The sequence below is a fragment of the Stegostoma tigrinum genome, chromosome 16 (assembly GCF_030684315.1).
Source record: "Stegostoma tigrinum isolate sSteTig4 chromosome 16, sSteTig4.hap1, whole genome shotgun sequence".
Lineage (NCBI taxonomy): Eukaryota > Metazoa > Chordata > Chondrichthyes > Orectolobiformes > Stegostomatidae > Stegostoma > Stegostoma tigrinum.
Genome location: NC_081369.1, coordinates 13,423,264 through 13,447,529, shown reverse-complemented (window position 1 = coordinate 13,447,529; position 24,266 = coordinate 13,423,264). Strand labels below are relative to the sequence as shown.

General features: G+C 41.5%; 1 protein-coding gene and 1 long non-coding RNA gene across 5 annotated transcripts; one reads left to right on the top strand and one right to left on the bottom strand.

Moving 5' to 3' along the window:
* Nucleotides 1-2,457: 2,457 nt before the first annotated feature.
* LOC125459786 (uncharacterized) lies at nucleotides 2,458-8,522 on the bottom strand. Of its 2 annotated transcripts, XR_007249105.2 has the most exons (4): nucleotides 7,718-8,522; nucleotides 4,296-4,421; nucleotides 3,300-3,451; nucleotides 2,458-3,202 (listed from the first exon to the last, which is right to left on the bottom strand). It is a non-coding gene; the product is annotated as an uncharacterized LOC125459786 (long non-coding RNA). The 2 variants fall into 2 exon arrangements; XR_007249104.2 differs by lacking the exon at nucleotides 7,718-8,522 and having other exon boundaries at nucleotides 4,296-5,285.
* On the top strand, nucleotides 8,201-19,632 carry LOC125459785 (zinc finger protein 319-like). 3 transcript variants are annotated; one of them, XM_048546632.2, is made up of 3 exons: nucleotides 8,202-8,505; nucleotides 14,589-16,357; nucleotides 18,585-19,632. In XM_048546632.2, the coding sequence occupies exons 2-3, from the start codon at nucleotides 14,698-14,700 to the stop codon at nucleotides 18,593-18,595; spliced, it is 1,671 nt and encodes a 556-aa protein (XP_048402589.1). In that variant the 5' UTR covers nucleotides 8,202-8,505; nucleotides 14,589-14,697; the 3' UTR covers nucleotides 18,596-19,632. The 3 variants fall into 3 exon arrangements, with proteins under 3 accessions (XP_048402588.1, XP_048402587.1, XP_048402589.1); XM_048546631.2 differs by having other exon boundaries at nucleotides 8,201-8,367; nucleotides 14,589-19,632; XM_048546630.2 differs by having other exon boundaries at nucleotides 8,201-8,505; nucleotides 14,589-19,632.
* The last annotated feature ends 4,634 nt before the right edge of the window (nucleotides 19,633-24,266 follow it).

Here is a 24,266-nt window from a genome sequence, read left to right as displayed (position 1 = left end):
TTATCCCCAACACCTACTTCCGCTGTTTTCTTTTCAACTGAATACATCTGTGAGGTCCATTCATGGCTTCAAACTGAGAGCTAATGTATCAGCACGTCAATTGGCATATGTGTGCCTTCTCAGCAAATGCATGGCCATGAACCTTGCCCAAAATCCTGACCTCTTTTCTTAGTAAGTAGTTTTACATGCAGGTACCTTTTTGAAGTTCTGTAAATCCAAATATATTACCGACTGGTTCCCTTTTTTCTAATCCACTTGTTACCTTCTCATAAGAATTCCAATGAATTTGTCAGACATTATTTCCCGATAATGAAGCCATGCTGACTCTGCATGTTTATATTATAGTCTGCGATTCCATCCTTTATAAACGACTCTAACACTTTCCCAATAACAGACGTGAAGCCAAGTGCATACTGTTGTCTGATTTTTGACTCAGGTTGTCTTTTGTTTCAGGTCATCTTTTAGAAATCCATGCTGTCTCTCTCCAAGCAGCTGAAAATTTTCAAAGTATTCCATTACTCTGTCCTTAAGTGTGGACTCCATAATTTTTTAACATCAGAAGTTGGGCTAACTGGGCTACAATTCCCTGATCTCTCTTTCACCTTTCTTAAATAAAGAGGTGTCACTTACATCATTTTTCTCTCAATTAAGGAATTACCATTTAAATTGAACTTTGGATTCTGAAACATTCGAACCTCCTTCCTTTCAAATTCTAGAATGGGAACCACCTGATGGTGTAGATGTGACTCATTAATTCTTAATACTTCTATTTTGCTTATGGTCATTTTGATGTGTCCCTATCTCTGGTTCAATATTTGTCTGCTGAGGATTTCAGACAAGTTCACCTCTTCTTCTACTTTGAATATTATTCTTAAATTATTATGGAAATACTAACTTAACTAAAATATTTGCTACAAGGAGGACAAATAAGAAACATACACAGTTAAATGATAGGGGAGAAACGGCATCATGGTAGGGGGCAGATGGCAGGCATGATCTTTTTGACTAAAAAGATGTTTTAAACGCTTACACACTGAGTATAATAAACACACTGAGCAAAATAGACACTCAGATATAGTTTAGAGATTACAACTCTGTGTCCATTACTGAGCTATAACGGCAAGCTAGTTATGACAGGAGTTAAATTTTTCAGTTCATCACATCTTTACAAAGGATACTAGGGACTAACTATTTTGTTGAAAGGTTTTATTACTACATTATTAAGAAAAGATATGGGTGAAGAAAAACAGTCAGTGGAGACTTCAATTAAAATTGAGGAACAAGAGAGTATTCAAAGTTGCATTAGGGATTTGTATATAGGGTTTCCAATAGTAACAATGAAGTGGCAGAGATATCAATTCAGCGATTATAAAAGCTTAAAGCATTAGTTTTAAAACAGTGAAAAGACCAGATTACCTCAGGTCAGAAAAAGGTAGTGAATTTCTTCAGAGGATTGAGAACAGTTTTTTTACATCTGGCCCAGGGATGGATCACATTAGATTTCGTCATGAGGAATGAACGATACTTAGTGGATAATCAGTAACAGAACATTTATCTAACAGTGACCTTGATTTAATCACATTCAACGTTTGGTTCAAAGGAGAAAATTAATAGAGATTTTAATAAGACTGAACTAACTAGGATGTTTGAGCAACTGATTGGAACAATCTGATCAAGATTATTGTTTCTTTTCCTCCTGTGGCCCTGAAGGCTGGGCAGATGGCAATTGTTCAGTACCTAAAAGCAGAAACTGAGAAAGGGAAGTTTGGAATGAGGAAAAGGGTTGGGATATGAGGCAGGAAGTTTGTGGCCACATCCTTTGTAGCTTGGTGATCAAGTCAGATCACAGGATGAAAATGATATGGGTACGACAGAAACACCCTCAACGTTCTCATCAATGCAGGAAACCTCGGGCACACTGTAGTTGGCCCTGAGATTCAAACTACCGTTTCCTCTTTAGGAGGCATGACTTGCAGGCAAACCTAACCCCCACGCTACTCCATTCAATTGTGTGCCACATTGTCCTCAAAATGATAGAGCAGATTATCAGTTCAGTGTTTCTCGGTTCACTGAGCTGCCCTTTCACTCTGCCTTTTCCAGATATTTTCTTACAGGAGGGATTGGGCAGTTGATTCACAACTTTAAAAAGTCACTGGCTTATTGGTTTAACAAAACCACAGTTTACATCAACAAATGAGGGGAAAATGAATTGGTTGATCTTAGAATTGAGGCAGTTTCAACTGCAGAGAAAAGAGGCAGCTGCTTTCCTTTCAGAGATCTGGTGATTTCGCTCAAACATTCACACCCATAAACTGTTCAGCTACCCGAAGCCATTCACATAGTTGTTGGCAGGCAGAAAGCCTTTGTCACTGATAACTAGCTACCACTTCACAGACCAGTCAGCTATTTGCTAATGGCTGAATCTCCATTCATGCATAGCCCCTGGTTCGAGTGCATCTGTAACTAGATTTCCCCCACTGGTTGAAGCACTAGCTGTATAAGCAATACTCACGATGAGTGTTAGGTAACTTTATTTTTTTAAAAAATGCAGAAATTCTAGGACATTCCTTATTTTTTAAAATAAGCCTTTTCCATTTCAGACCGCAATCAAAAATACATAAAAATAAAATGGTAAGCTCTTTACAGTGCATTCACAAGTCTTAACTATGAGGTCAATAAGCCTTTCATGATCTTGCTGCCAGTCAGAGTCCAGAATCCAGGGGTTCTCGAGAACTTCAGAATGACTGCAATGACAGTAACCTTAGGAGTTATTGACAGTACCACTGTCCTCTTGCCATGAGACTGGAACTTCATTTGACAAAGTAGGTCCAGTTAAGTGGTCACCTTCACGGTGGCTCAGTGGTTAGCACTGCTGCCTCACAGCGCCAGGCATCTGGGCTCAAAACCAGACTCGGGCAACTGTCTGTGTAGAGTTTGCACATGCTCCCCTTGTCTGTGTGGTTTTCTTCCGGGTGATCCAGTTTCCTCCCGCAGTCCAAAGATGTGCAGGTTTGGTGGATTGACCATGCTGAATTGCCCGTAGTGTCCAGGAATGTGTAGGCTAGTTGAATTCGCCATGGGAAATGCAGGGTTACAGGAATAGATTTGGGTGGGATGCTCTTCAGAGAAGTGGTATGGAGTCGATGGGCCAAATAGCCTGCTTTCACACTTGTAGGGATCCTATGAATCTCTGGCATTGATCCTGAATTGCGCAGAGGGAAAAATGCTGTTTCAGTTCTGATGCAAGTTATCAACATGAAACATTACTTTAGTTATTCTTTCCAGTAATGCTGCCTGACCTGCAGAGTATTTCCAAAATATTCTACTTCTATTTCAGATCTCCAGCGTTCGCAGTGTTTTGTTTTTGTATTGGTATTTAGTTCACTACTACTTCTCTTCCAAGAATGCACACCATGAAGAAGCCCTACTCTTCTCTCTGACAGGATTTTGGCTATAAGGACAGCAACAAAAAGAGAACACAAAGAATTGGAGAAAATTTATGCACAACTCTAATGCAAACACAAAGTTGTAACCTTGCCATATCGATTGAAAATCAACTGTACAACGACTTCACAACAAAAGTACAATTGCATGCAAACCAGGTGGGGTAAGTTACTGTTGTTTTGCTCAGACAGCTGTAAAAACAGCTTCAGTTTTGAGCTCCTCCTAGCTGCATTTGCAACAATTATGTCTTCACTGATTAAATAAAGCCCATACAATCTGCATCCAGTTTGCACTTCAATTTTTTAATGTCTATTTTCTAACCAACCTGTTCAGAGATGTTATTACACACCTCTGGAGCAGGTGGGACTTGAATTTGTGCATCCCAGTCCAGGGAATAGGGACACTTTCACTGCACTACATGAGGGCCAAAACATTAGATTGGAGGTCAGCATCACTAGTCCCAATAACACCACTAATGATTCCACCAGCACTCTTCACTTTGCACTTTATTAGCAAGTCATTCATTGTCCAAGAATGCAAATTTCAAATTAACGCCTCAAGAAATAATGAGTGCACACTAACTGCCTCCTTGTCATGTAAGCTAAATGTGCGCAATAAAAACAAGGAACTTAAAAGAATTTAGAAGTTCTCACTTGCCCACCACATTCGAAAGCATATTCTGGAGGACAATATATGGTAACTGCTACATTCTCTCACTGAGATGTAAGTATACAAATACATGAGCTGTGATGTGTAATGGAGTTCATACAGTGGGTTACTGGCAGAATTCTATTCACTACATAATTTAAACATTTTGTTTGTGCACTGTACAGTTGTATAAGGTCACATACCTCAGAGATCCTAGTGGAGTGATGTTCCCTCTAAGCTGTGCAGCCACACAGTCACTCCTAGGCATATCAACACCACTCCCAACATTGACTTCCAATTCCAGAAGTTTGTGCCTGGACCATGGAGGTCTGTGCAGAAGATAAAAACTTAAAGAGAATCCAGTTATTAAGGCACTACAGTTATCATCCTTGGAAGTCTCCATGCCACATTATATGACAGCATAACATGAAGCTTCTTTATGATGGATGTGAAGGCTCAATAGTTCTTCAATTAAATTGCCTTGTTTTTCTGATTTTCCCCAAGATGACCTGCTTACAAAGGTCTCATGGAAAATGCTGCCTCTGGAGTAATTGTAGCCTTGATGATTCACCGAAGGCAACACAGAAGGAGGCAGTGATTATGACATCTCCAGAAACATCCAGCAGCTCCTGCACTGCCTCCAGAGGGAGAGGCAGCAAGTGAGTACCTTACCAAGGAGGAGACCCTATACGGATAGGCCTTGCTGTATTCTTCTTCAACCTTCTAAAAGACAGAACAGGCACTGATTAAAGGTGTCCCACTCCAACATTGCTGAACTATATATTGCTTATCGTCAGCTGTAAAGATGTGTCGGTGATGTGCTGAATCAACTCAGTGCACCAAACGAGGTTAAAGCTGCTGAGCTGCTGGAGGGTGCAGGTGAACACATTCGTCAGTGTGTCCTCTGAGACTTCACTGGTTTCCTCCTCAGAGGTTGAGCTGAGGGACTCTGGTGCTAATGGGTGCCACTAGTACTTGCTTGAGAGAGGAGAGGGGATTAGTTGAAGAAAATGGTTAAAACCTTGTGCAAAAGAAGAATGAGCTACTTCTAGTGGTAATCTGAGAGCAGTACAGCACAATGAATTTTACCAGATTGACTGCTCATTGGTGACTCCCAATCTCCATGAGTGGTCCTGCTCTTCAACAGCCAACTCCACTATTTTCTCTTTAAAGGGAGTGAGAAACTAGCAACCTGAAAGGGACTACCACATATTGCAGTATGCTCCTGCATACCTCCAACTGATTGATCATTGACCCAGTGTGGAATTTTTATGTCTTTGGAGCAGCAGTTAAATTGAGAAGTGCAAGCAAAAGCCCAGAAAACCTCTGCTATTGGGAATGTGACAGGGAGTTTGGGAGGATAATGTTCAAAAATTGAGAGATCAAATGTACTGACAGTTTCATCAAGGCAATAACAGACCAGCCAGCCAGGTTTCTGAACAGAAGAAGCTTCCACTTAATGAATGGCCAACTGGTCTGTGATCATTTCTGATATTGCTTAAGGGATAACTAACGTTACAAGATGGCAGCGGAGTAGGGTTCCTAAGCTAGAGCTCATCCACTCCATCCATTTCTTTTCTTCTTCTTTTCCTCTTTCTGCTTTTTTTTTCTTCTTTCTTTTTTTTCTTGCTACTTACCTCCATTTCCCACATGGACTTGATGGCCTCGAGAAGTCCAGCATGGACTCATGGGCTCCCGACCACAAGATGAAACCCAGCACAGACTCCCTGCTTTAAAACTTTAGGACTGTAACACTGAACTTTTACCTTTATTTCTCTATTTTTCTAATTTATGCCTAACATTTTGTACCTAGGCATCTTTGTATGTAGCTTTGCAAAAACTTAATGTTCATCTTTTAATTTAATTTCTTCATTTTTCTAATTTATACCTAAACTGTTGCACCTCGGTATCTTTGTACCTGAGAATGACACCAGAAACAGCCACTTTATACACTTTTCACTGTACTCATGTATCCCTGTACTTGAGTACATCTGACAACAAACCTAAATCTAATTCTAATCAGGGTGATTGATGAAAGAAACTTTGGAATACTGGAATTTGTTATTAAATCCATAATCAAGGTCTTTATTACAGAGCATTTAGAAAGCAGAGGCAGGATCAGACAGAGTCAGCATGGATTTATGAAGAATTTAGGAAGATTCTGACAAATCTGTTGGAATTCTATTAAGATCTAACTAGTAGAGTTGACAAGGGGAAGCCAGTCGACATGGTGTATTTGGAGTTTCATAAAGCATTTGACAAAATCCCACGTAAGAGATTATTGTGCAAGATTAAAGCGCATGAGATTGGAAAAGTGTACTGAGAAACTGGTTGGCATAGAGGAAACAAAGAGTAGGAAGTAATGGGTCCTTTTCAAATTGGGAGGGAGTAACTAGTAGGGTGCCATAGGGATTGGTGCTGGGACCCCAACTGTTCAAAATATGTATTAATGATTTGGATAGAGGAACAAAATGTACACCTCTAAGTTTGCAGATAATACTAAGTTGGTTGGGAGAGTGAACTGTGACGAGGGTGCAGAGATCCTTCAGCATGATCTCGATAGCTTGGGTGAGTAGGGAAATCAATGTCAGATGCAGTATAATTTGGATAAATGTGAGGGTATTCAGTAACTGTATGCAGTTTTGGTCGCCTTTTCAGAGGAAGGATGCCTTAGCTCTCAAGGGAGTGCAGCGAAGATTTAGCAGGCTGATTCCGAGGATGGCGGGACTGACGTATGAGGAGAGATTGACTAGGTTAGGATTGTTTTCGCTGGAGTCCAGACAAATGAGGGGGGATCTCATAGAGACTTATAAAATTCTAACAGAACTGGTGTAGGTACAGGGAGGATGTTCCTGAAGGTAGGCATGTCAAGAACTAGGGGGTCACAGTCTGAGCACTCAGGGGAGACGATTGAGTTGGAGATAAGGAAACATTTCTTCACGCAAAGAGTGGTGAACCTGTGGAATTCATTACCACAAGAAGCAGTTGATGCCAAAACATTGAATATATTCAAGAAGTGGCCAGATAGAGCACTTGGAGCGAATGGGATCAAAGGTTATGGGGAGAAAGCAGGATTAGGCTATTGAGATAGGGTCACCAGACCTGAAACGTTAACTCCGATTTTTTCTTCACAGATGCTGCCAGACCTGCTGAGCTTTTCCAGTAACTTCTGTTTTTGTTCCTGATTTACAGCATCCACAGTTCTTTTGGCTCTTATTAGGCTACTGAGTTGGAAGGTCAGCCATGTTGATGATGAATGGCAGAGCAGGCTTGAAGGGCCGAATAGCCTTCTCCTGCTCCTATATTTTATATTTCTAACTGTAATGCCTTGAACAGAACTAAGAGATGCAACTACAAATGGATCAGATAAAAACTCTGCATTTTTGCTACATTAAGTGGTGTTTGGTGGTTGAGAATAAGGGACACAGCAGCTAAAATCAGTTCGTGTGTAGCTGGAATTTATAACCACAGTTGTTTGTTGTCCTTGAAATCTGAGCCTGGGTATTGATATGCATTGCACTCCTGCATGAGCTGGCCTAAGTAGGTACCTAAACATGGGGTCTAACACATTTGCAACAATTTGTCAATATTAAGTTCAATTGTGTGTAAAAAAAGTAAAATCTACCTGAAGGACGAGATTCCGCTCACGTCCCGATTTTCGTCCAGGGAAAGCCCAGCTTGTAAATGCAAAAGACAAGTCTCAATTATTTACAACCGTGAAATGGCAAACTGTACAATTGCTTAGAGTCGGGAAAAAACACACAAGGTGGGGTGAAAATATTGATTCAAAATTTACACTTCGAAGTCGGAGAGGAACTAGATTTAAGAATGAGATTGGAATGAGGAATATAATGGAACAGTTGAATTTAAAATTCGGCTGAAGGTGGGAATTTCGGGAAGAAGAATAGAGAGTTCGATTTAAAGCTGGAGTAAAGACTCGGAGCCGAGAATTAAAGCCTGAGATTTAGGATTGGAACGAATGAATGTGCAGAGGAGTGGGCTCGGGGTGGTTAGTGAGGGTTCATCCTGGTACCGCGGGACTGGGAAGACTTGTCCCGGGAGCCGGCACTGACTGTTCAAGCGGGATCCGCCGGGGGCAGCAGAGAGCCGGCAGCAGAGACAGGAAACTCCGCGGCATCTCTTGGCTTCCTGTTTACGCGGGCCGAGCCGAAGAGGACCGGGCCGGGCCGCGCCGCGCTGGAGCGGAGCCGAGGAGCCGGTGCGAACAGGAGTATTCAGCGGCTCGACTGACACCTTGAAGCGTCCCGGACAACCGTGAGAGCCTTCCAACCCCGAGACCAAGGAAGGGGGGGGAGAGAGATAGAGGAAAGGCCGTGGCTCGGGGGTGGGGGCGAAAGGCCGGGGCCTGGGTGGCGCTCGGAGCCTGCTCTTCTCATCAAGTTCCCCCAGCAGGTACCGGAGGGTTCTCGGGGCCAAGGACTCGAGTGACGAGGCCGATGGGTTTAGTAGTGGCGATTGGGGGCGGGGGGGGGGGCGAAGGAAGGGAATTGGGGGCCGGGGGTGGGGGGGCGAAGGAAAGGGGATCGGGGAGGAACCGGCGGCTCTCGGCCGCCAGGAGGTAGAGGCCATTGTCCTGGGCCTGGCGGAGACGGCGCTGTCCGGGCCGGCTGCTGGCTTTACACGGCTGAGGTGTAGCCGATTGCCAGGGGGACCGCCCATTGGGAGCGGGCCGGCGCCGCCATAACTGCTCCGCACTGCAGGCCATGTGCCAGCAGCTGCCTCGGTGTAACCTGAGCCCCATGTGCCCAGAGTGTACCCGAGACTGACTTGGCTAAACGCGGTCGCCCCTTGATCCCTGCCTATTATTGCTCCATGATGATTGGCATTGCAGTCCCCAATCCCTGGCACTGCTGTGCGCCGTTGCACCTTTTCATGCTGTTGCACCCAGTCTCTCTGCACTGTTGCTTCTCTGTGCTTGGTATTTCTGCCTTGTGCCCCTTGATCCATAGCATTACTGCATGCTCTTCCCCTTCAGTTCCTGACATCTTTGCTCCCATCACCCCCAGAGTTTACTAGTTTGGCATGCTGTTGCCCCATCCTTTTATTAAGCTCAATCACTGGCAGCTTGTTCATTATTTGGAATACTGTGCCACATTTGGAGTATTGTGCGTAGTTATGGGCCCCATATCTCAGGAAAGATTTCCTGGTGCTGGTTCGGAGGAGGTTCACGAGAAGGGTCCAAAGAATGAACAGCTTAACGTGTGAGGAATGTTTGAGGTCTGAGTCTGTGCTGACTGGAGTTTAGAAGGATGAGGTGGGGGTGGGGTTGGTGGTAACAGAATACTGAATGGCCTAGACAGAGTGGATGTTGGGAAGATGTTTCCATTGGTCGGAGACAGTAGGACCCGAGGGCACAGTCTTAGAGTAAAGGGGAAGACCTTTTAAAATGAAGATAGGGAGAAATTTCTTCAGCCAGAGAGTGGCCAGTCTGTGGAATTCACTGCCACAGAAGGCTGAGGAGGCCAGGTCATTTAGTAGATTTAAGACAGAGATAGGTAGATTCTTGATTGTCAAGGGTTATGGGAAGAAAACGGGAGAATGGGGTTGAGCAATTTATCAGCCATGATTGAATCGTGGAATAAACTTGATGGGCTTAATGGTATAATTTCTGCACACATGTCTTCTGGTCTTATTGCCATATTATAACTGCTAACACATTTGTAATTTTATTGCTGATCAAACTTCAACATTTCGACTATTTTACCTCCACCTTTGTGAATGATTGATTGGCTTTCAGCCTCTGGCAGCTAAGCACTGCTACCCTATTCCTTTATGTTTTGTCATTTATTATTTCACAGCCAGTTACCTGCAATCCTTACCAGCATTGAGATTTTTTGGTGTGTACTTGAGAAAAGTACAGAAATCCTTTGTCCAAGGAACTTCAGTAAAAATGGTCCTATGTTTTTAAAGTTGTGCTTGCAGAGATAAATACTGGTATATAATGCAGTTTGAAGCAAACATTTTTGTGTATAATGTTAAGCCCTGTATCCAACAACGAAAAAGACTTTTGCGTCTCAGTTTAGTGGCAATGTTTTTAATTGTGTTTATTTAAATTGAAATCTTATTTGAGGCATCAGCAGGTATGAAGCGTTCACTGTGTGACCTGAGTTATCTACTTCACCTCCTCACAGTTGTCTATTCTGTTTGTTTCAACTGACAGGAAAATCATGCGCGGGCAAATACAGAAGTGGTAAACATCCTTATCCAAGTGTCAGCCCCTGTGTCTGATGGTTTCCTCACTGTGCTTGGCTTCCATTTATCAAAATTTGTTCGTGCTGCTGATCTCACTATTCAATTGCTTGTCAAAAGCTGTAGCAAACTGGGGTTCTCTGATTTGCATTTGCTTACAGTCATGGGAAGGTGCAAATCAGTGGTTCAGCAGCAGCTAATTGAAGCAGGAACTGCTGGTTAACTTATTTGACTCAATATCTTCTAGCTGGCTTTCATAACTGCTTTGTGACCAGTAAATAATATAATTATACCTACAAAATCTCTTTCCCTGCTTAAAGGGTTGAACTGATAGACAGAAATATGTTGTAACATTGAAGTTAGAGCCAAAAAACAAGGTATTTTTACTTGTGGCTGAACTAAGTAGTCTGTGGGACATATATTAATACAAAATCCCATTTGAAATGAAACCCTTTGGACCAGAATTAGAAACTTTCACTTCACTTCCTTCCTCACAACTCCTATAAACCAAAGTGATGTAACCGAGGCTTCCTCCCAGCAGGAAGCTGTGCATCACATTAGATCTTGTTTAATCAGAAAATTGAATTTTAGGAAACAAAGCACTCGTAATAAATGGTTTTGTTGTCAGAGCATTTCAGAAGACCCCACTCCCTACAGCTCTAAGGTATACACAATCTAACACTCAGAACAATTTTATTGTCATAAATCAACACCCAAGTTGGCAAAGATGACAGTAGTACAGTGGTAACAGTGCTGCACGAGCAACCCTAACAACAACCAGTTTAAATGTCACCTTACAGACCAAAACATGGATTGTAAGGAATCTGAGTGTTTGTGGTTTTGTATTGTAAATGAAACTACTAAGAAATTGTTGGAAACTCAAGTCATCTATTAACGTCCTTTAAGACTGAGCACCCTTACTCAGTCTGGCTCACCTAATTCTAATCCACAGACTGTTATCTTAAAACCGTTGCTGTAAGTAGATGATCGAGGCAATTGCAGTTGGGCAATGAATTTGTTTTTGCTAGCATTGCTCACATCCTTAATAAGGAAGTATTTCCAAAAAATAGATATTTGTGTTTTCGTTCTGGATTCAGAATGGCACTTGTTAACAAGCCAGGAATCAGATACACTCATGTTGTTAGTAACAAAGATAAACTTTTAGTGCACTAACCATGGGCACTTTAGCCTTCGTGGAATTTTATACCAGGGATATAAAAGTTTCACACTGCAACCTCTTAACTGGAAAAACGTGCAACAGTACAATCGGATTCCAATCTTTTACACAAATGGAGCATTAATAGATATTGGCTTAAAATATGTTTTCCCATGGCTCATTGGTATTAATATGTAATTGGGGAGACTGTGTGTAAGCCAATAGATTTGATGCTAATACAACAGAGTTTGAAATTGAAGTCTCAATTATGTAAGGGTGTTTTCACCCATTTTTCTATGCTTTTCAGTTCCAGGACTTAACCAGGAAATGATTATCTTCTCCAAAATCCACACAGGCAGCAGCAGAGTAGCCTATATGCCATAGTCATGAAGCTGATCTTAATCAGTCCTTTCTTTGAGATGCCTGCAGTGCAGTTGTTGTTTGTTTAATGTTTCTGACCAGCAGAAGAGCCAACATTGCATTTTCTTAATTTTTCGCAGTCCTTTGAATGGAGTTATTTCAGTGGGGACTTAATAAACTGTACCACATACAGAACTGTCTGCACCAGATTTTCAAACTTTTACTCATCCATTCTGTGTATTTTAAAGAACACAGTCACATCTTCATTCATTTTTTCTTCTTTGAAATCGTATTCAATGCAGACAGTCAGCCTTCAAGGACTAAGTCCCGGTGCCAATATATTCCCATTTATTCTCAGTGCTTTTCAAAACCTGCATACCCCTTTGAATATAGGATGTCAAAATATTCCAAATGTAACCAAATCAGTAAGATGAACAAGGTTAAAATAACCTAACTAGTAATTAAATCTTTGACCTATGACCCCATTGGTTGAATATTGTTGGTAACACCTTTATTATTGCAATTTCTTGAAATCATTATTGCTTTTATTTAATGTTATCATATTAAAATGATGATATAATGAGACTCCCTGTACACACCACTGATGAATTGTATATAATAGGAACTGGTGGGTAGCTGGAGTCAGTTGACTTTGTTCACTGTGCTGTCTCGTTTTCCTGTTGATCTTAATGCCATGCCTATGGTGATTGTGTTACTATATTGAATATCATTGATTTGTGATTTCACTGTCTATCCTTTATCAAATTGTCATGTGACTGTTATCAATTTAAATTGGATTTGTTAACCTTGTGGCATCATAAACTACATTCAGAGGAAGTAGTGCAATTAGCTGCCTTTGAGTATGTGTGGATCAAGAATCTGACTGGATTTTAACTATTATGATAATTGGCCTTATGTGACTGGCCTGTAAGATTTTCTGCATTATGCAAAGTCATAGCTGTATCCTGGAATGAATGCCAACTAACTTTATGAGTGCTGGAATGGAGCATCTCTTCACTATCTACAGTGCACTGCAATCACTGTTTTTAAATGTTACAACTATTACTCCCAGCATGTTGCTCTGTGGAGTTGTGGAATGTGAATACAGTCTTGTTATGTATTGTGCAGCCACCGCCCCTCTACTATACCAGACGGTAACACTTAACTTCTGGAGAAAGGTCTCGACCTGAAACGTCAGCTTTCCTGCTCTTCTGATGCTGCTTGGCCGCTGTATTCATCCAGCTCTACACCTTGTTATTTCTTAGTGCTATATTGTCAGGTTGGTGGACAAGGGGTATTGAAGGGTACAGGACAGTCTGTCACCTTGTCACCCTGGTAATAATTCAGTAAGCAATGGATAAAACTGGATTTGTACAATACTCACTCGGATGTGCTTGATTTAGTATCACTAACATTCTACGCTGTTAAAAAATTGAAATAAGACTGCAAAAACATTGATTTACTGCATATTTCCAGTGTAGTTTATAGACCAGTTGTTAAACTTTTTGTTGAATGAATGAAACACTGTTGCTTTAAAAATCAAATTCCTGATTCAAATTGAATTTAAGCTGGCAGTGGGGATTTTTGTGTTAATGGATGTGGGCCTGAGGTGAAAATACACAATTTACTGTGGGACATTATGCTGTGACAATCCATCAGTCGTGACCAGACAGGTTTTTCCAGGAGCTCAGAAGAATGAGCAGTGATCTTATTGAAACACCAACCTCCTGAGGAAACTTAACAGGATAAATGTTAAGAGGATGATTCTTCTCCGAGCATGTAATCGAGAACTGGGCGATGTGGTTTAAAGATAAGAGCTCCCCAGTTAAGATGGAAATGAAAATTCCTTTCACTGCGGGTCATTAGTCTATGAAATTCCCTTCACCAGAGATTTCAACATTGAATATGTTCAAGGCTGAATTAGGTTTTTAAATCAACAGGCATCATTGACTGGGTTAGTGAAGGCTGTATACAGGAAAGTAAAATTGAGGCCACAGTCAGATCTGCTATGATCTTATCGAATAGCAGGACAAAATGGCCCATTTGTGCTTTTAGTTCTTATGCTTTGCAAATGGACCATCTATGTTTGGGGTGGCACGGTGGCTCAGTGGTTAGCACTGCAGCCTCACAGCACCAGGGACCCAGGTTCGATTCCAGCCTTGGGCAACCGTTTGTGTGGAGTTTGCACATTCTCCCTGGGTCTGCATGGGTTTCCTCCCACAGTTCAAAGATGTGCAGGCTAGGTGGATTGACCATGCTAAATTGCCCGTAGTGTTCAGGGGCGTGAGGGTTATAGCAGGATGGGTTTGGGTGGGATGCTCCAAAGGGCAGTGTTGACTTGTTGGGCCGAAGGGCCTGTTTCCACTCTGTAAGGAATCTAATCTACACTTGTTTCAGTATCCATCAAGTGCCTCCTCCTTCACTGACCCCACATATACACATTCTCCCCTCTTGTCTCTTCCCACTGTACTCAGTTTGGGCTCTCTTTGCTAGTTTTTCTTAGCTTCATGTCCTTCTTATCCTAATTTATTTTTTAACTATTCCAATTTCTCTGCCAAGCTGCCAGGATCTTGTATATGTGACAATGAAGGACACAATCTGCTTCCCAAAGTATGTTTTACCTCTATTGTAACTGTTGTACTTCACTCATTTTTACATGCCCTCCTTTCATGGATTTGTAGATGTATTCAACACAGCCTCATGGAAAAATGCAACAAGAACAGATTGGATTTTGTTTTGTAAAATAAATTCATTTTCTTCTTTTCAACAGATAAGTTCGACCAGTGCTGTTTGTTCAGTGTGGAATTGGTGAGAGGCATCCATCGTTTTGACAATTTCACCTTGGGAAGTAATTGTTTTCCAATGTGAGTCCATTCAACATGACAGAGTGTTGGGAGGAGCACCCAGCTGCCCCACCCTTGGTGGAGAACTGCATTCCCCAGACCACTGAGCGTGCTCTTGAGTTTGCGATCGTGTTCCCTACTGATGGAGCCCTTCAACAGCATCAGCCAGTGTCAGCTGAGAGCTCCCAAAAATGCAACATGTGTGGCCAGACGATCACGCAGCTGTCAGAGCTCCAGCAGCACCCGTGCTTTGTCAACATGAACCGCTTCTACCAGTGCGCCCAGTGTCAGAAGACCTTCAGCCACTCCAACGACTTGTTGCAGCACCAGTGTGGCCAAGTGGAGGAGAAGCCCTTTATCTGCCATGTTTGCAAGATGGGCTTCTCCCAGTTGCTGGCACTGGTCCAGCACCAAAATGTCCACAATGAAAACAACCCCTTCAAGTGTACCATCTGTGGTGAGAACTTCCAGCAGTCGTCGGAACTTATCCTGCACCAGCGGGTTCACATCGAGGATCAGCCCTTTGAGTGCACTGTGTGCAAGAAGAGGTTCAAGGACTCTTCAGAGCTGGTGGCACACCAGCAGTTCCACGCACCCGAGAAACCCTTCAAATGCAGCGTGTGCCAGAAGGGCTTCAAGAAGTCGTCGCAGCTGGTCCGACACCAGTACATTCACGGTGAGAAGCCCTTCAAGTGCTCGGCTTGTGAGAAGTCTTTCCGCCATGCCTCTGAGCTGCAGCGACACCAGAGGGTGCACACCGGTGAGCGGCCCTTCAAATGCAATCAATGCGACAAGACCTTCAGCCAGTCCTCTCACCTGGCACACCACCAGCGCATCCATTCAGGCGAAAGGCCCTATGACTGTGGTGTCTGCCACAAGAGCTTCAAGCACCGCTCGCACCTGGTGCGCCACATGTGTGTCCATGCTGGCGAGGACATGTTCAAGTGTGTTATCTGTCATGTGGGCTTCAAGCAGCCTGGAGAATTGCTGCAGCACCAGTGCACGACAGAGCCTGAGCGACCCTACAAGTGCAGCCAATGCAACAAGAGCTTCAAGCGCTCTTCCTACCTTCAGCACCACCAACGTGTCCACTCAGGGGAGAGGCCTTTCAAGTGTACGACCTGCCAGATGAGCTTCAAGCAGCTGTACGCACTGGTGCGACATCAGCGCACCCACACTGGGGACAAGCCCTACAAATGCACCGTCTGTGACAAAGGCTTCAGTGAATCCTCTCACCTCCTGTACCACCAGCACATTCATACTGGCGAGAGTGTTTTCCAATGCACAGGATGCCAGAAGGGTTTCAAAGACTCATCAGAGCTCTTGCGTCACCGCTGCGCCAGGGTGGAGGGCAAACCCTTCAAGTGCACTGTCTGCCAGAAAGCTTACAAGCGGGTTTCAGCCTTGCAGCTCCATGAATCGACCCACGTGGAGGAGAGGCCATTCAAGTGTAATGCCTGCGAGCGACGCTTTGCATGTTCCTCAGATTTGGTGGATCACCAGTGTCGGCCTGCCAAGGAAAAGCCGCTGAAGTGTAGCGACTGCGAAAAGAGGTTCAAATATTCCTCAGACCTGGAGCGTCATCGGCGCGTTCATACAGGGGACAAACCTTTTAAATGCATCACTTGTGACAAGGGCTTTAAGCAGAAGGAACACCTGATAAAGCACCAGAATGTCCACGCCAGAGAGAGTCAGTGTAAGTGCACGTGGTGTGGTGAGAGGTTTACAGAGCTAAGCTATCTACAGGAGCACTGCCTTCAACACACAGCGCAAAACTCCTATGAAAGTTCTGCTTGTGGACAGTGATTTTTATTTCTTTTCAAATTTAGTTTTGAAAGCCTGATCTTGGTTAAACTTGTACAAACTGTGGCACAGAGAGATTTGTACAGGTTGACAGGCAGCATTAGCCCTTAAAGCAAGGTGTCCAAGCTTTGTGGGTGAAATGTGGTATAATATCAGCTACCCCACCCCCAACCCTCTCTGCATTGAATTTCATTCCAGTTTCCCATCAATTCTCTGATACCAACAGGTCATTTTTTCCAATTTAGGGTACCCCAACCTCCAGGTCCACACGGTCAAAATGGGACAAAGCAGAAAGGATGGTATTTCAGTGCAAATAGAACTGAGTTGTTGGGCCATGTTGATCATATTGTCAGGATTCAGAAGGATTGGTCGGAGTTTAGATACTGCCCTGAGTGAGTTGCTGTCCAATTTTGACACAGCCAATTCCAGTGAGCTGTAAGTGCCACTTCAGTAACTTGGATTCTTCTTCAGTCACCTGTGACTGTGTCCTGCTGAGAATATTCAGGTGTTTTTTTTTAAGCAGATACTTACGCCTCAGTGCACTTTCTTTTGTATGAGAGCAATTTCCCTCTTGTGTGCGCTCGCCATAGCTATGAAAGTCATGTCCCAAGATAATGCAGCTGTACCTCTGAGCATTGCCCCTTCCACCCTCCAACCTTTCTCGTTCTCTGTCATACCAATATCCACAACGTGACCAGGTAGGATGTAACAATTGTATCATTTGTAGCAAAACTGATTTGAAAATTGAGGCTTATCAACTTTGTTGGAATAAAACTCCAAAGTAGAAAGAAATATTGTATGTCTTGACATCATGGAGCTCTGAAGTGTGGGGATCTATTTTAGAATCAGTGTTTTTGTGCAATGTCAGCAATGCCATTATTTCAGATTGCAATGTTTGTTGGACCTTGGTCTGCAACTGTCCAGTTGTATTCAATGGGATAGAGAAATACTCAACTTTACTTCAGATCTCTCCCACTGTTGGAACTTGGACTGTGTTCCAGAACTGTGCTTAGTTCTAATCCCATCATCTCCTTTCCCATAATTTGAAATCACTGCAGAGTACTTTGGTCTACTTTTCGGATGAAAAGTTGATTTATCATAATCCTTGTTTTTGTGAAGAGAAAATTTAAAGAAATAGGATGTACAGGTAATATATTTGTAAAACAGCTTGATCCTGCGAACCATTCAGTAATTTGCTGATTTTGTCAATTCCATTCTCTGGTCTCCCTGCCTCGTGGGCCAGCCCTGAGGGCTTGGAGGTCTGTGCAGTGTCTTTCTCCCAGGCATCTACCATGTATTTGGCTGTTAGAAAGTGCATGAATCTGGCTTTGGGGCATTACTTTGTCTCTTGGCCTTTGCACTTACCCAAAGCAAACAGCAGTGAGTAAACGTGCAAACTGCATCTTTTATGGAATGCCATAGCTCAAGTATCCTAAGCCATCACGGCATCTGGGATATGTTGCTATTAGCAGCACCTTGTAGAACAAATCTTGTAGATGATCTCACGGCCTATTTAATAATTCACAAGCAAATACAGTAGGAAATGCTTAATGGAGACATTTCCTTTGGAATGGAATTGGATTCTTAAACTAGATAATTGACTTGGGGAAACATTGGCCATGGGCTGAACATTTTATTGAAACCTAAAACGTAGGGAATATTCTTATCGATCAGGTTTTGTGTTGACATTTTAATCAGGAATTTCTGGTGCATTTTGTTGCATAGATTTTCTGTACAAAGGCAAAGGTTGTGACCCATTCATAGCCAGTGAAAGGTATCCCACCTCCCTAAACCTACAGAAATTAAGACTTAAGAATTTGTGAATTATTTTCAGAGTTCTGTTGCAAATGTGTAATTAAAATAAGCTTTAATTTATTGTTTTAGTAGCATGAACTCCAGGTCTGCATTTTCATTGCTGTGACCTATTAGATTGCCAGTTCAGTTTTTTTTGTGTTATCAGTTTGTGTCTTGACAGGAAGATGGTTTCATAGCGAGTCCTTTTTTTTTTAAAGGCAATACTTTTAACAAAAATGTTTGATATAAATGTCCTCATGTCATTTGTGGAAATGGAACCACGAACAGTGTTTTTTATGGGTTTTTTGCCATTTCAACGTCTACAGTCTTGATATAGAACAGGATGAACTGAAGATGCGGACACAGCAAAGCTCGCCTGACAAGCCTCCTTTGAAAATGAACCTGCACCATGGAAGTTTGGGCAAGAAGTCCGTGAAATCACATCCAGTCTAAACCTTAAATACTGCGGTCTTTAAAAAGGTGGACTTTTGATGAGAAGAGTGGTATGTTGTCGACAGTTGAACCAAGGGTGGTGTTGTTTTGTGTCATCTCCATTTTGTAAGCACTAACAGTTTGCTAAAGCAGACGCTAAAAATGAAATGCAGATTAATAAAAAAAATGTAGGATTAATACTGTCTTATCAAAATAGTCCTCAAGCTGCCTATAGGATATCTCCACGGTTACCAGTGTTTTTTTTAGGAATGTAAAAGAGCTGTCTTTCCTGCTGCTGTGCATGGCTAATTGCAGAAGAATAGGATTGTAGTTAATCTACATCCTTGCTGAGTGTCAGGAGAGTGTCTGATTGTAAGCCATTGAATGGGGAACTGATTGCTCTCATCAGTGGGACCTATATAACTCTTAGCATGTTAATTCTTTATTCAGTTGGCTTACCATTAAATATTCTCAACTACGTGTGTGATGTGTTTTAAAAAAAAGTGTCACAGATGAAAGTTTTTATTTTATTACAAATCAATTTTATTTTGTTCGGGCTACCGTAAACACAAGATGGTGAGCAATTTACTTTCAGGGTTCAGATGGCTGTACCATAAACCCCGTGAGCAATTTATTGATGTAATCAGCACCCAGAAAATGAATTGCAGCCTTCGTACTTTTGCCACCTGTAATTTTTTTTAATATACATAGTCTTAATAAAGTTAAACCAATGCTAATGAAAGTTGCTGACTGTTGTGATAACTGCAGGATGACATCCACTTGACCGAAGAGTATGATGCAGTTCTCAATTAGAATTATAAGGGAATTAAAAGCAATTGTGGTTTTCATATCTTCCACAGCTGTGAAAATGATTTCTTTTAAATGGACGGTGTCAAATTTGAACCATCTTATGCTTTTTAATAAAAATTTCTGCCAGAACAATATCTATCATCAGCTTTTAATAGTCCTAATTTAATATACAAGTTATAGAGACATAGTTTTCATCTCTCTTTCTGTGGCCCCTCACCCTGTTGATCTTCCTGCTGGTTACTTATTGATGTCAGTTTCAGTGATACCTTGATTCCTTTCTTTCTACTCCAAACTCTAGATGTTATTACATCTGACTTTACCTTGGATGTGATCTATTAGCTGGTCCTGATATTAATAGGTTTCTGTGAAGTACTGTATCTTATGTTTTTATTATCCATAGAAAACGCTCAACTCCCCTCAGTTCTTAATTTAGTTTTCATATTCAGCTGGTTTGCAGAATGACACTTTGATTCATGAGCCAGGCTGTTAGCTGCATACACAAAGCTGGCTTATATAATGCAATGACTTAATGTGATCTATTCCCATCAAACATCCAGATTGTGTTTGTTTGCTTGTGTATCCTTTTTGTTTTAATCCGATTCAGTTTAAATTATTTCTCTATCGCCAGGAAGCACTGTTTGAGGAAACTCAAATAATTGAGAATGTAAATTTGAAGAAACTGCTTCACCAGCACATTCAGAAGTATGGAAAGTTAATCCCCTTTTTACAGAAAGAGGAAAATTGAAGAGCTGACTGCTGCCATTCACTTCTCCAAGACAATTTATGTGAAGAGCTTGTGTGCTGTGGAAACATGTTGAATCCTCGTGCTGACCTTTTCCATCGCTTACTGCATTTCCAGAATTCCTTCACTTTTGTGTACCTATTCCCTAGCCCAACATTTATAAGTACAGAAATGTAATAGCTATTGGAAATCCAGTTTCATTTCCTTTGACACAGATCCCACCTTACATACTTGAAGTCTGTGAAGTTACCTGGACAGAGATGGAACCTAATCTTGTGAATTAAAAAGAAATCTACTGATCAAATATGTCAGATGTGATTTTTTTTTTAAAGATGCTCGAGTGTTTGGTAGTTGCACGCAGTTTGCAGCCTCGAAAGTTGCAGTCTTATTTTAATAGACAAATAGGTATATAAGTACAAGCAAAACAAATTACAACATTTAAGTTGAGTTTTAAAAAATTACCCACTATATCTGTAGGTGCCTGGAGTAATGAAGCTGATGGGAAACTAATCGCTTGTTCGGAACACAAAAATAGGACTGCATTATTGTATGGACAACAGCAAAGCAATACATTAAAAAAAACTTTGAAATTTTTAAATGTTATATTTCATAGTGGAAAATAAGGAGAATGTCTGTGTGTATATATGGTCAAAACAGTTCATACAAGTTGATGAATATTGTAAAACTTGACGGTATCCTTGTCTGACCATAGTTGGGGCAGTGTTCAGTTTTTTGTCACCATTACACAGGTAATCTGCTTGAAAAGGATAAAAGAAATAAATTGAGTGGTGATAAAGGTTTGCTGTCTAAAGAAAAATGGTGGGTGGAGAAGAAAAGGCTTATTTAAGTGTAGAAGATATTAAGTGGGATATTTAAGGTAACCCCAGACCTACAATTAAGCAAATCAAAATGTACATAAATTAAAGTTGGTAATTCATGGTAAGAAATTGTTCATCCATAATTTTTCCTAAGTAGTTAAAACTATGTAGCAAGCAAGAAGACCTTTTTTTTGAAAAAGATGCTTAGAAGCCACATTGGGTAATGAACTTAATCCAGAGGGTAAAGTTTCATTTGGGTCTGACAGTCCTACGCACAAATTTCTACCCTCTTTGAAGAAGTAGGTTAGGTTTATGCAAATAGGAGAGAAGAAAAAAAAACTTCATATAGTACACTCTGGACAATTTTTTAAAAATATGCTTGACAACCCATAAATGTCTTTAAAATGTTATTTAGTGAATGAAAGCCCTCAGAGCCAAACAATTGCCTTCTCATTTGGTGAGGTTTAAGGTGACAGTCTTCAGTAATGTGCAGCACTGGTTGTGTCTCTTCACAAGTGAGGGATTTTTCCTGAGGCTTCAGTGGTGGTTGGCCATGCAAATATTCTGTGCAATTTTGAACCTGTTTAGCAAAGACCAATCTTGTTGGTGTAGGTCAAAGTATACCTTTTGGCAAATGAGGCTTGTCACAAGAAACTGGTTAGTGACTGACTATTTCCATTCTTTATTCTAGGGAAGGTGTTGCATTTAGTTAAGTGTTAAAATGATATGTGTGTGTAATGACCTATACCAGACAGGTGCATGGTACTCTTGCAAATGCATTAGGGGAAGTCTTGAGCTCCAGAATACTGTGGAAGCAGTGGCCCGTGTAGAAACAGCAAGTTTAGTTAATAGGTTGTTTCTGGAGGACAAGATCCTAACTTGACTGATTCTCAAGTGTGTTAGGTTTCGATCATGCTTTAGGTCTAAGCTTTGATGGAGATATGCACTGGATATGATTTTAGAGGAATGCTTTGAAATACAGTCCCTATGTAAATAAGCTAGCATAGACAGGTCCAATGAACAGCAAAAGGTAAATGATTTATTATTTCTGACAGTGCACTGAAGAATCTGAACAAGAACATTGGTGTTGGAACACATGGGTTGTTTCTATTACTTTTATTACTTTGGGGCTGCACTGCTACATCAGTACTGCAATGAAGTGTCCTGCTAGACTGTGTTCTTAATTCCTGAATTAGTACTTGAATCCAGAAGCTTGACTGAATCAAAAGTGTTTCTAAGGGAGCTAACCTAATACTCAACATTGAAAGGAGCTGGCTGTGTATCTCTTTAGGCACAAGAGGAACAGGTGACTATTAGCACAGACATCGATCTGTAGAGTATTTGGTCATCCATGACTTCAAGCAGATAAGACAGTGTAATTGTCTATACAGTCCAGTTGATCAAGTCTGAATGACAAAAGATTTCAAAGTTAGATTGCTGTGATTATGCAAGGTAGGGACACCCACCTTATTTTCCAAAAATGTAGTTTATATCATACCATCAATAGTAGCTTAGATAGTTCAAGGAATGCAGAATGTTATGTAGGTAAAGCAAGCAATTAGGAAGGCAACTGGCATGTTGGCCTGACTTTAAGTAGGTTGGAGTGCAAGAATAAACTAGATTGTATAGGTAGTTTTGAGGAAAGATGTTTTCACCCAGCAGCTGGTGGAATCTAGAATACACGGCCATGGAGGGTAGGAAAGACTGGAAACATAGTAACCTTTTAAAACATATGTGATTGAGTATTAAAATATCAGTGTTCAAGGCTATGGGCCAAGAACTGGAACATGGGAATTGACGTAGATATAGTTTTCTGAAGAAGGGTCTCGACCCGAAACGTCAGCTTTCCCACTCCTCTGATGCTGCTTGGCCTGTTTTGTTCATCCAGCCCTACACATTTGTTATCTCTTGTATAGGTAGTGTTGAGACCAGATCTAGAATATTGTTTGCAGTTTTGGTCTCTACACCTTAAGAAATATGTATGTGTGCTGAAACTGCATATTGAATGTTCACTGTGACTATGAGTTTCTGAGAATGAGAGTATTCGCTTATAACAGACTGAATAGAGCAGACATATAATCTCAGGAATGAAAGGTCATAGAGTCATACAACACAGAAGAGGCCCTTCAGCCTCTGAATCTGTACTAATCTACGTCAAATCCCCTTTTCCAGCACTTGGTCCATAGCCTTGAACACTGATATTTTAATAGTCAACCATGTGTTTTAAAAGTTTGAGGTTTCCTGTTTTTCCTACACACCCTGGCAGTGTGTTCCAGATTCCCACCAGCTGCTGGGTGAAAACATCGTTCCTCAAAACCCCTCTAACCATCCTACCTTTCACCTCAAGATTATGCCCAGTACTGACCCTTCAATTAAGGGAAACTGCTGCTTTCTATCCACCATGTTGTACCTTTCATAATCTTACACAACTCAAATCAAATCTCCCCACAAATTTCTCTGCTCCAAAGAAAACAATCCACACTTACCCAGCCCCTCTTCATTGCTAAAATACTCCCAACTTTTTGAACAGTCCCAACATAACCTCCCTGCTCTTATAATCCATGGCATACTGATAAAGGCAAGTATCCCATAATGCCTTTTTAACTACCCTCTTAACCTGTCCTATCACCAGGGATCTGTGGACAAGCGCCCCAACATTCCTCTCTTCCTCATGTCCTGCTATTCAATGAGTACTCAATTGTCTTGTTACTTCTTCCAAATTGCATCATCTGTCACTTTTCAGGATTCAATTCCATCTGCCAATGGTTTGCCCATGTGACCAATCTGTCCACGCACTCTTGTAATTCTTCTTCACTATTAACTACCCAGCTAGTCATCATGTCATCTGCAAACTTACTTATCAAATCCATGTTCTCATAAGTATTATGTCAATGTATCACAAACAATAAGAGATAGAGGAATGATTCCTGCAGTATACCAGCAGACATCATTCTCCAGTCATACAAATAGCCTTTCACCACCATCTTCTGACTATTAACTCTAAGTTGATTTTGAATCCATCTTGCTAAGTTTCTCTGGATCCCATGTGCTTTTACCTTCTTTAACAAGCTCCTGTGTAGAATCTTGTCAAAGGTTTTGTTGAAATCCATACAAGCTACATCAACTGCATTACTTCAACTAGACACCCAATCATCACCATCATGGTGATCGTGCACTTGAAACATGCAAGGTTCTAAAAGGGCTTG

Coding starts and splice junctions, on each gene's coding strand:
- LOC125459785 (XM_048546631.2), top strand. CDS start 14,698: ATGACAGAGTGTTGGGAGGAGCACCCAGCTGCCCCACCCTTGGTGGAG.